At 48.8% G+C, this 11408-nt stretch overlaps 3 protein-coding genes across 3 annotated transcripts; 1 reads left to right on the forward strand and 2 right to left on the reverse strand.

Moving 5' to 3' along the window:
• Window positions 1-2074: 2074 nt before the first annotated feature.
• Window positions 2075-5590, reverse strand: Pdw03_3945 (Polynucleotidyl transferase, ribonuclease H fold; the record flags this gene model as incomplete). Its single annotated transcript, XM_014676178.2, has 9 exons — window positions 2075-3467; window positions 3516-4077; window positions 4151-4170; window positions 4240-4245; window positions 4302-4577; window positions 4644-4747; window positions 4799-5047; window positions 5103-5346; window positions 5409-5590. The coding sequence occupies 9 exons, from the start codon at window positions 5588-5590 to the stop codon at window positions 2075-2077; spliced, it is 3036 nt and encodes a 1011-aa protein (XP_014531664.2).
• A 1472-nt stretch (window positions 5591-7062) lies between these two features.
• On the forward strand, window positions 7063-9375 carry Pdw03_3946 (Forkhead transcription factor Fkh1/2, putative; the record flags this gene model as incomplete). Its single annotated transcript, XM_014676175.1, has 3 exons — window positions 7063-7176; window positions 7265-9243; window positions 9309-9375. 3 exons carry the CDS (start codon window positions 7063-7065, stop codon window positions 9373-9375), a joined length of 2160 nt encoding a protein of 719 aa, XP_014531661.1.
• Window positions 9376-9822: 447 nt separating this feature from the next.
• On the reverse strand, window positions 9823-10944 carry Pdw03_3947 (Transcription regulator, putative; the record flags this gene model as incomplete). Its single annotated transcript, XM_014676174.1, has 1 exon — window positions 9823-10944. One exon carries the CDS (start codon window positions 10942-10944, stop codon window positions 9823-9825), a length of 1122 nt encoding a protein of 373 aa, XP_014531660.1.
• Window positions 10945-11408: the final 464 nt, after the last annotated feature.

Raw genomic sequence — 11408 nt, forward strand, 5'->3', positions numbered from 1 at the left:
GTTGAGAAAACTTTTGGATTTTGGTCTTACGAAGAAGAGAAAGCAGCGACTCTCACGGTCATGGAAAAACCTTCCAATCCCAAAAGTCGAGTCCTGAGGAATTTAACTACCGCTGAATATTTCTTTGAGGACGCGTTTCCATTTGGAATCACCATTGGCCACATAGTTCTGATGAGTATCTGTTGGTCGTCGGATAGTTCAACAGGCATTACGGGCGGAGCATATCTGGCCAAGGGAGTCTAGGCTGGCCACAAGTTCGACATTGTAGATGCCGACATGGTGGAACATATGAACAGAAAATGGGAAGATGTCACCGAGGACGTCCTCGATGAGGTTCAGGCTCTGTGGCCGAGCGATTTCGGACATAACTCGGAAACTGAATGGAGACTTTAACACGTCCTGGGCAAGAAGCTATGAAATCACTTGACGTAAAAGATATCTGAGGATATAATCCTAGGCTACCAAACAAATTGCCAATGAGAATATCTTTGGACACCCTTCCCGTGATACTGTACAAATAGGCGTGGCCTGTACGACCTCTAAATCCCTGAGTTTCCTTAAATACAATGCTTCAATCGATTGCCTACTCGAATTTGCTCGTCATAACTAGCCGAGGGAATGTATGGAAAATTATTATTGGAACGATAAGAGTAGAAATTCATTCAGTAGTAAGGCTTTTAATTTAGACAAGAAGTTTCAATTCGCCTGGATAGCGTGCTCGACTGAGTGCACCTTTAACTTGCTTCACAGGGTCATGTTTCACAGAGATTAACCCGACCAGCAATAATCCCTGCGCTGAATTCATCTGTTCCGAATTCTGGAGTATTAACCCCACCACCTTCAGGTTGGACAAGAAGGCCGTCTCCGGGAGCACCCAGTGAAGTTCCTGGGTGCCAATAAGTTCCTGGGGCCGCACAGTAGCCTCCTGGCAGTGTATGTTGTCATCCTAGGACGAGCAAGTTTCTACGTAACCACGTCAAATTGGTAGGTCGGTCGACCCACCCTTTTTTCAAGGATTTTGTCCGCAGACCAACCATAGAATTTGGAATTCTGTTTTAAACAAGTGACTGAAGTTGAAGGTTGCTTTCGACATGAGTGCTATGAGGTTTGATCTAGGCAACGTTTTCTTTATAAGGCTATTTTATGCTCATATGTATAACACCATTGAGAAGTTACAAGGATGATTGAAATAGCAGATCTCTCAGAAGAAATACATATCAAAACATACATGGTACGTTACATTACCTCTTCATAATTACTTACTACAGTGACTGTTCATAAGTTTAAACACACCATCTTGATTATATAATATTCTGCCGGTCAGAATATTTTCTGAAATATCGTTGTACATTAATATCTCTGGCTTTTAATGATTGTCTACACAAGGCTAGGCATCATACTAGGGAAATATATCAAAATATCAAGGAATGTGACTTGAACTCGAGAGATATGAGGTCTACCAGTTCACCTTATGTAGGCGGTATAGGCGATAAAGGCAGGCGGTATATGGGTGGGGGCCAAAGGGGGTGTTAAAACTTATGAACAGTCACTGTAAGTTCTCTTCCTCATCTGTGGCGGTGCGGACCATGTAACTGTAATGTAACTATTTGTTTCATTGTAACAAGCTGGCTGTACTAAGTTTTCGCAAGAACGGCCAAGAGTTGTTAGCCCCAAACGGTCCTCTTTGCCCAGTAACGCTATGTTCCGGATAGATCTAATAAAATGCCACTGGAAATGAATCGATTATAATATAAAGGTGTATCCGCGAGCCCGCCTAAAAAGACGCTTATCATGCTTCAGATTTGCTGCGCTTACAGTGTAGGGTTTTGCCCCTTGAGTTTAACGTACCAAATTTACTCCTTTACTCCTTGTAGACAAGTGTAGTTTAGCAGGCATCTGAGCGATCCATTAATAAAATGATCCCTTATTCTCGCACAGCCAAAAAGTTCCAATAGTGCGACAAGGAGTCTAGGGTTTGAAGGTCGGCAGAGGGTCGGACTATCGGCTGATAGCAAATTTGTACAGACAAAGTAAAATTCCAGCACATGTAAATATTATTGACTGAAGAAATAATTTAGTTACCGTTCCAATTAGCCCGAGACCTAGTGCATCTCTGAGAAGGCTTCAATTCCATCCATGCCTGTCGCAGTAACGCCATATCAACATCCGCGAAATGAGGCCCAATCTGTCTCAGGGTCAAATTCTTCCTCTGTAGGTCGCGCAACTTCCGTTTGTTCTTTGCGTTAAGCCTCTTGGGGGGGTTGTAGCCATCCAGACCACCTGGATAATGCTGAGGCGACTGGGTTTGTGCCTTGGCTCTAGTGAGGGGTCTGCGAGGGCTGCTGGGAGGGACTTGGTCACCACAAGGCAGATTTTGCTTGCCATCTTCCCGTGTAGGTAGATTACTGTCACAGCCAAATTCTGCGGTAACAGCTTGATCACGAGTAGGCAAAGAGGCGAGATGTTCTTGCAAATTTTTCCTCTCCTCATTGGCTTCAGTGACAGCACAGTATCCAGAAGGCTGACTGGCAAAGCTTAGAGCGGGATGTTGCGGCTGTTTTATGCCACTGACGGAAGTTGCCTCACACTCTTCATGTGGGGAAATGAGTGATTCCGGCTGGATGGCAGCTTGATCACAATCTTGGCGTGCATTATCACTGTTGAATTTAGGCGGCTCGAGGATTCGAGGATCAATGGCCTCAAGGCCAGGAGTTGTTGGCCCTGAGCTGGGTGAGGAAACTAACTCCGAGAAGCATGGTTCCACTGAGTTGCTCCTATTGCTGACGCTATATTTGTCACAAATACTTTGCCCTGAGTATTGTTCCAGATTCCCTTCAACAGACGGGAGCAAGGCCGGGACGGGGAAAGAAGACTCTTCTGGCACACAGTCCTCACGCTCATGACTTGGATGTGAGTAATGGTAAAATCGAGCTTTCTTAGAATGTCCCTCTTGTCGACCTGTTGAAGATATTTGGGCTTCCAACTTGCAAGTGCGCTTTCTCTTACTGGGTAGCTGTGGATTTTGCCATATGGTTTCCTTGAGCCCATGCGCATCGTGCAAGTGAAGTCGGAGGCCACGCTCATTGTGGAAGCTTTGGGAGCATCCGCATATTGGCTTTGTCTGACAATGCCCGATTTTAGCCAAGTGCTTCCCCTCAATGTGTTCCCTCAGATTGTCACTTCGCAGCCAGTATCGCAAACGCTTTTCTGCAGAGAGATCGGGGTCCCACAAACAGAAGGGGCAGTAGCCGGGACGGATGACGGTATGACGATAGATAATTACTTCGCAGTGCTGGGCTTTCCAGGACTGGAGATGGGTATCACAATGATCCCGCCATTGACTCGACAAACACCAGTCCATGCATTCATAGCAAAACTGCATCTCTGACTCTGATATTTGAAGGCCAAATGCTTTCTCACGCCGAATACATCCGTGAATATGAGCACTTCTGTCACATTTTCTCAGGCTAGCAGAGTTAGTATCCGCCAGGTTATCATTAGGTCGGGGAGCTCACCTTGCAATATTGATTTGGCAACCTTTTACAGGACAGAGGCCTTGTGCTGGGCTTTCGTTTGGGAGATATACCACGTCAAAATCACGGAGACACTGCGTCTGTAGATCTTCGACAAAGATAAGTTTTTCGTCAAAGGAAAGCTCTTTGGTGGAGGACATGGCTGTTGCGATTCGCGCAACCTCGGGCATAATCAGCATTTGAGCGCGTGCGCGAATGTCATTTTCCGAATGGGCTGGCTCTTCTTTTCCTCGATTGATAACTTTCCGGTCTCTCTTCTCCTGTGCCCACCGAATTTGATATTGCCTGAGTTCGAAAAGGCGACGTCGAACGAGCGCCTTTCTGTATTCCAACTTCTTGTTCTTGAGGCTATTTTCGTCGTGGTTCTGTGCGAATGAATCGATCTGGGCTCTCATTTCCACCATATCTGGTTTTTCCAAAATACTCTCTTTGATCTCTGCTGGCAACTCACCTGGCAAGCCACGTTCGTAATATTGAACATAACCTTGGAAGTACTCGATATGGTCAGACTGGTCTTCCTCATCTAGAACAGCTCCCACTGTATCTATGGAAGAACAGTGGGCTTGATAATGCTCCGGAAAAGTGTTTAGCCCCCGATGTGCTAGTATATGACTGACAGGTGCAGAGCCGTTTCTCTCTGTGATAAAACTTAGTAATAAGATCTCTCTCTTGTGTCTATTGTGTTTGTGTGGTATAGGGGGCTTACTTTCGACTTTTTTCCCAAGGTTTCGTCGTATACAATGGATCGTTGCTAATTCACCAAAGTACCCTGCAGCAGTAAAAATTTGACGCAGGCAAGAACAAAATTTTTGTTTCGTCAGAGGTGTCTCCTGAGGTCCGTCTGCCGTGGCATGTCTGAGAACTGGTTTATTCAAGTACTCTTCCTTCCATCGCAACCGAATCTCGCCATTTGAAAGATCAAACTGCGCCAGATCATCCACATTATCCACCCCATAAATAGCACCGTGTGCTAATGCGAGGGAGAGAAGAAGGTAGCCCGACGCAAATTGCGGCCTGTTGCTGTCCCGAATGCCAATTCCGAATCTAGAAGCACCAATTAGTGAAGTCCCGTATATTCGATAAACATACCACTATTTCCTTCTAACTCACACTGTGTATTTTTCACATCGACGATTTTTGAGCCACTTCTGATCTACCTTCCAACCCACCGCCCAACGACCTGTGGATGAAGGAAATAGAACCAACTTGATATGCTAGAATAAAGATTAATGTTGTATCATACCGCTGGAGTAAAGACGCCTTACTTCGTATCGAAGACCTCTTTCATGTTTGTCCTCACTAGAGGGTATGAAAGCTCCGACTCTTGCTCCAGTAAAGAGATACAGCTGGAGAGCAAATAAGATGACAACTTTGAGCAGTCCCGGAATGAATGTTTGGTGGTCAGTCTGCCACAAAGATGAGACTGTTCTCAAAAAATCTTGCTTTGTGAAGTTGAGTTTCTCTTTCTTTTGATCTACAACGACGCCATCTGCGGTCAAAGTTTTTTTGATCCACTACATCCAGGTGAGTTTAAGATGATCTCAGAGGGGAAGTTATGAATGAACCAACCATTTTTATTTCCTTTCGATCGTCTGGGACGATTTTGGTTCTTGTGAATTGTTCAAATCCACCAAAGAATTTCTCGGCATGCGCACTCACGGTTCTCACCGTGGGTAGACCATCGTCATTCAGTCGCCCTTGAATAGAATTTGCGTACCAGCGAATGTACGCTTTGATCATCTCATGTGTTGGAGCAGAAGAACCGAGGGAAGTTTTATAATATTCGTACCCATTCTCCGGGTCTGCAGTGAACCTAAAGGAAAGTCAGAACGCGTGAATAGGAAAGGATTGCCACTCAGATGCTGCATAACTCACTCGAGCCAAAGGCTCATAGTTTCTCGGTGTAATTCGTTGGTTTTGGGGAGCCTTTTGTCTTTCTCCCGAATTGAGTCCTCCTCTTTATGGGTTCCAGGGGCATAACCATTCTTTTCCCGCTGTAGACGACGCCTCTCTTTCGCGAGTTCATCGCGCTTAGCAAAAAAATCCTTTCGGCCCATAATCAATGCAAAAGACGCTTGGACAGAAGATTTGTTGATTATTACATGCTGATGCCGCCATGCGGTTTGCTTTTACATCTGAGATCTTGAGCTCGAGCCGCTCTGAAGAAGAAAGATATGAGCAACATCATGAAACGGATGGGTTCTCCACTCCGTCCTGCACCCTTTGGTCATGACGTATCTCCTTGATAAGATGTAGTACTCCAAAAATTGAGGGCAGCAACAATGCTATCAACGAACTAACTATCACAGTATAGACGACCCTGTGGGGGCTAATCCCTTCTGGGTATAGTCTGCAGTGGGCTGAGTGCATCAGTGTTGCTCACTGATTGGACACTGAGCATCACTGAGTAATCAGGGAGCACCCAATGAGCACTCACTGAGCACTCACTGAGCATCAGTCATTCTGCACGTGACTGATCTGAGCATGATCACTGATCTGAGCATGATCACTGATCTGAGCCCGTGCTGACGTCTACTCAGTGAGCTTGAGCCTGAGCACCCTCATAAAAGCGGCGGCAGATCAAATAGGAAAGCCCCACACGCCAGGGAAAATCCGGTACGTATAGGTACATATAGAACCCTCTGCATCTGGACATGTTCCACTCTCTGCACTCGGAAGCATCCCCAATCCCACGCTGAGCACGTTCTGGTATTGGTATTTCGGTCCTCTCTCCGCCTATCGGTCAACTTTCCCTGTATGCATACGCTGTTATGACCAACTCCACCACTCTGTTTACGGTCACATCCCAGTCGCACCTCATTTTCTTTTTTTTTTCTTACTTGTACAATTTGTTTTCTTCTTTAATTTGTCTTTCCTATATTCTCTCCCTTCTCTCTTGTCTTTCGTGTCCATCTTGTCTATCTTACCTTTCTTCTATATTGTCCTTTCGGCTGCTGTTCTACACGTTCTCCACGCGACAAGGCGGTCACCCCCCCCCCCCCCCCCCCCCCCAAACAGACGCCATCGCGCGTGTCGATCGGCCTAGGGATTATCGATACTAACATCCAGCCACACAATATCAACCTTTCGATTGGGGGAGTTGGTGGTTTTTTTTTTTTAATAAAAAAAAGGACATCCAGCCTCTTGGTCTAGTTTACGGTTTAACTGGCTTCTTTTTCTTCTTTTTTTCTTTTCCTTTCTTGCATGGTGGCAAACCCATGCTTTGACGTTCATCGTTCTGCGGTTCTACCTCTGAACGGTCTTCCGATTCTGGGGGCGCTGAAATCCGAATCCAACCTTGGAAGAGGTCACTCTGTTTTTTTTTATTTTTTTAAAATTCTTGTGTTTTTGCCTATTTTGCCTTCGGCTTGCCATCGCATTTCCTCTCTAGTGCCCCACGCTTGTTTGTGGAGTACTTTGACTCGGACTTGATTGCCTACGCAACCGGAGGGAAAAAAAATAATCGTTGACGAATCGACTTCGCCAATAAATCACACCGGAAAGAAGGAAGAGTGAATTTCACAGAGATATGCCACTCACAAACCGTCGCCGCGCGCGGCGCAAGGAAATTCAACTGCAAGAAACCTCCGATGCAGAGGCTCCGGACTCATCGCCTAGCCGGCCATCCGCAAAGAAGCGCAAGGTGAGTTAAAGGAACATGGCGTTTAATCTGAGACAAAATATATCCCCGCGCAAACAGGAGCTAAGACCCGTTTTCTTCTGATCCGCAGGTTGACCGCCGCATCTCCCCTCCCCGAAACGTCAAACATGAGTCTGGCGACGAAGCCGAGGACTCAACGGGCGAACACGAACCTGCTACCAACCAAGACCTAGTCGATTTAGTTATTTCATACTTGAACACACCCCGCGAGGAATTGCGCGTCTCGCGCGACCACTCCAACACCAAGACCGAGAATACCCAGCGCATTCAGGCGTATGCTAAGATCGCCGGCCGCAACTGGACCTATTACGTCAAAACCCTGCATGTCAATATCGGCCGCGAACCGGATCGTGAACAGCGGGCTGTCGAACAATCCAGCCCCGTCACAATTGCGGCTCGTGCGCTGCCAGAGGTTCATGTCGACTTGGGTCCCAGCAAATTCGTGTCGAGACTGCATGCCGAGATCTTTTACGATGGCGAGGAAACGCCTGCCTGGCACATCCGTGTGAATGGCCGGAACGGTGTTCGCTTGAACAATGGCATTGTGAAGCGCGGCACCGATGCGATTCTTTCCTGTGGCGACATTATCGAGGTGGCCAATACACAAATGATGTTTGTCACGCCGGGCGACGAAGCCATAATCCAGCCCAGCTTTATCGAGCGCGCCCAGCGCATTGCTAGCGGACAAGAGCCCGATCCGGCTTCGATCTCCTGGGATGCTTCGCAGCATGCCCATCCTCAGCAATCCCAGAATGACGAGGCTGTGCCACCATCTTCGTCTGGCGGACCTTCGTTGGCGCCTGCTCCGAGGTTCCTCAAGCGCCAGGTGACGCCACCGCCCCGGTCTCCCGACACCGCCGGCCAGCGCACGGCTAAACAATCCCCGCTTTATAACCGAGGCATGATGATGGAAAGCACGGAGGAGATCGATTACAGCCAGGATTCATCCAAGGACCTAAAGCCGCCGTACAGCTATGCGACGCTGATAGCGCAGGCTATCTTCTCGAGCGAGGAGGAGAAGCTCACGTTGAACAGCATCTACAACTGGATCATGGATAAATACGCTTTCTATCGACACTCCCAAAGCGGTTGGCAGAATTCGATCCGCCACAATCTCTCCCTGAACAAGGCATTCCAAAAGGTTCCCCGCCGGACCGACGAGCCGGGCAAGGGGATGAAGTGGCAGATTGCAGTGGAGTATCGGGAAGAGTACCGCAAGAAGCAAACACGGAAGGGCGGCACGCAGTCATCTGCTCCGTCCTCACCGGCGACGAAAGAGCCCCCGTCATCAGCACGCGGAACTAACGTTAGCAAACTCGACACCTCGTTCTCAGCAACAGCGAGAAAGTCACCACCCGTCTCGTCCCCGGGGTTTAGCTCATTTCCTGTAGCTCCGGTGGAAGCGTACACACCAGAGCGTGGTTCCCAGCTCGGTCGAGGCCTTGGCTCCGACCACCCGCTGCGGCACATGAACCCGCGCGACTACGACGAACCCTCGCCGCTCCCGTCGCGCTCGCACAATCACAACTCCAGCATCTCCACCCAGGTGCAAAACAGCAGCAACAACCTGGCCCGCGCGTACGGCATGTCCGACAACGTAGCCGGGTCTCCGCCAATCCTCTCCTCGTCCTACTACAACGAAGAACCTTCTTCAATGATCACCCCTGCCCCACAACGCCAACAACCCCGTCTCCCGCCCCCCAGCACAGCACAGATTCCGTCGAAGTTCATGCCCATGAGCTCGCCCGCGCAGTTCTGGAAGTTCGCTGATATCGGGAGCACTCCTGCCCGCCCGCCGCCGGACATGAGTCCTCTGAAGGGCGAGATCGAGGACCGCATTATCGGCGGGTTCCCGAGTAGCTCTCCCCCGCCGCCGAATTTCGTTAGTCCCAGCAAACCTGGGACGTCGAATGGGCTTGGCTCCAGTCGGACTCTGCCTCCGCTGCAGTCGGATTCGGGGGATGTGGGTCCGAATGGGAACTCCCATGCGAGGAATGAAGAGCGGGAAGAGGATGAAGATGACAATGGGTCCGGGTTTGATCTAGCTAGGTATGTTTCCTTTCCTACAATGATTTTTAACCCAATCAGTGCCCAGGAACTAATACCATTCTCAGGGGCTTCGAACCTATTGGCTCATACCATCGACAACTAGGCAATGCTGCCCGTGCGGCTGCTACTTGATGTTGACTCCGATGGTTGGCGCAGACTGTCTATCTTGTGATGTACAACATGTCCATTTTACAGACTGTGTCCATGTGGTTAACCACTTTTTTCATGCTTCATGCTTCCGCATTACGAATGGTGTTGGTCGGTTATGTCATTTCTATGCTTGTGTTTCTTGAAGGTTTGCTCGATGACACTGTCATTATTTTGGGAGCAGAGATTGGGTATCGGAGTTCGATTTGATTTTAACTCGGACGGTTGTGGACGGCGTTTTTTTTTTCCCCGTCTAGTTTCTTGCCTTTGCTACATCCCGTTCTAGATGGCCTTGTATGTATGGGCTTCGGGTCAGATGTATGATATCTTCCACACAATTATTTTTTAACTGCAATAGAATTTACACAGCTCTCGAAATTGTAGTAACGTTTAAATCTAATCTAGAGTTTAAGTTGATCAGATAACTTTATGTCATTCAGCAACACCCGGCCAAAAACTCTCCTCCAACCAAACAATCTGCCTCCACCACTCCAAACATCTTCCCCGCGTAATCTCCAACTCCTCCGCACCCTTGATCTGCCCCGCCATCTCATCAACAACATCCCCAATCCGATCAACAAACCCCTCAAACTCAACACTCGCCCAATTCTCAATAAACTTCTCCCTCAAAGCACCCCCATCAGCATCCTTCTTATAATCCCTCTCCCCATCCTCCCGCATACACCCCGCCGCAAACCTCCAAGATTTCAAATAGCAAACCTCCGTAGCCCACAACACCGCCAACCCCTCCAAAATCGAAACCCCACTACTCCCAGCAGACATAAACATATCAATATAAGCCCTAGTTGTCCGACTCGCACAGAAGAAAATAGTCCCACACCGCTCACCACCACCCTGCACACCTACTTTCCCCCCCACATCCCCACCAACCGCAGAAGGCTCCACGCCCCGTCCAGACTCATTGAACTGCTGCCCAGGCGCACAAACTCCCCCGCCAGACGGCATCTGGCATTCTCCCTGGCTCGCACATAGACCGTGGCCGGGCGCGCTGCTGGTCTTGTCCGGCGATGGAACACACAGGTCCCCGCTCCCATTCTCGTTCTCTTGCGGATCTTCGTCCTCGCCGCCCGTGATGCCGGGACAGCTTCCAGAGCCGGTGGTGGTTATACCAACGGAAGTGGTAATATCCGAGCCTAAGCCGCAAGATGTGAGTGTGCAGCCGCCTTCTTCGGCGGAGATAGCCGTTAGATCTAGGCCGTAGTCATTTGCTGTTCTCTCGAAGAATTCGAGTTCTCTGCGGATGTTGACGAGCGCGTCGATGAGGACGGTTATGGCGTTGTGCTCTGGGGTTGGGAGGTGTGGGCCTGGTGATGTTGGGTTTTGGGTTGGAAGGCGGATTTTGGAGAGGAGGAGGCCTATGAAGCGGATGTAGGATTGCGCGTAGAGTCGGTCTTGAGAGAGCCATTGGCTTAGTTGGGATTTTGGGAGGGTGCCGCGGCCAGCGGAGGCGAGGAAGGGGTGGGTTGTTGCGCGCTTGAGCGCATTGGGGGTGCTTGCTAGCAGGTAGGCGGTTAGGGGACCTCGACTTGTCATTTTTCCTTTGGTTTTTTGTGGTGGTGGTGGTGGTTGTTGGAGGAGGTTGGTGTTGGATGGGAGAGAATGGAGATTCAGATTGTGGAATGGAGGCGATGATGGGATGAACAAGTTATGTCGTCAGTGGACCTGACATCCGGGGTATACCAATTCCATCATCACACTTACTGTTGCTTCTTAACGTGTGCGCATTACTTAGAACAGGATTTAATCTCATTTCAGCGGAGATTTCATTCAGCTCAGATCATAGCAAGCTAGAACTAGCCACACACCCCCTATGTTTTTTTGTTACTTTTTCACACATTTTGATCTCACGCATTCTGTTCAAATTGAAACCTCACTGGGCCCATTCATCCTATCAAAGGCATCCGACGAGATGTGTTTAAACGACTCTCAACCTGACTTCAAGGTTCCAGTCACTATGTCACTCTCACTTTCGTGAATTGACAATCGCTGGAGTGTAG

This window comes from Penicillium digitatum, chromosome 1 (assembly GCF_016767815.1).
Source record: "Penicillium digitatum chromosome 1, complete sequence".
Taxonomy (NCBI): domain Eukaryota; kingdom Fungi; phylum Ascomycota; class Eurotiomycetes; order Eurotiales; family Aspergillaceae; genus Penicillium; species Penicillium digitatum.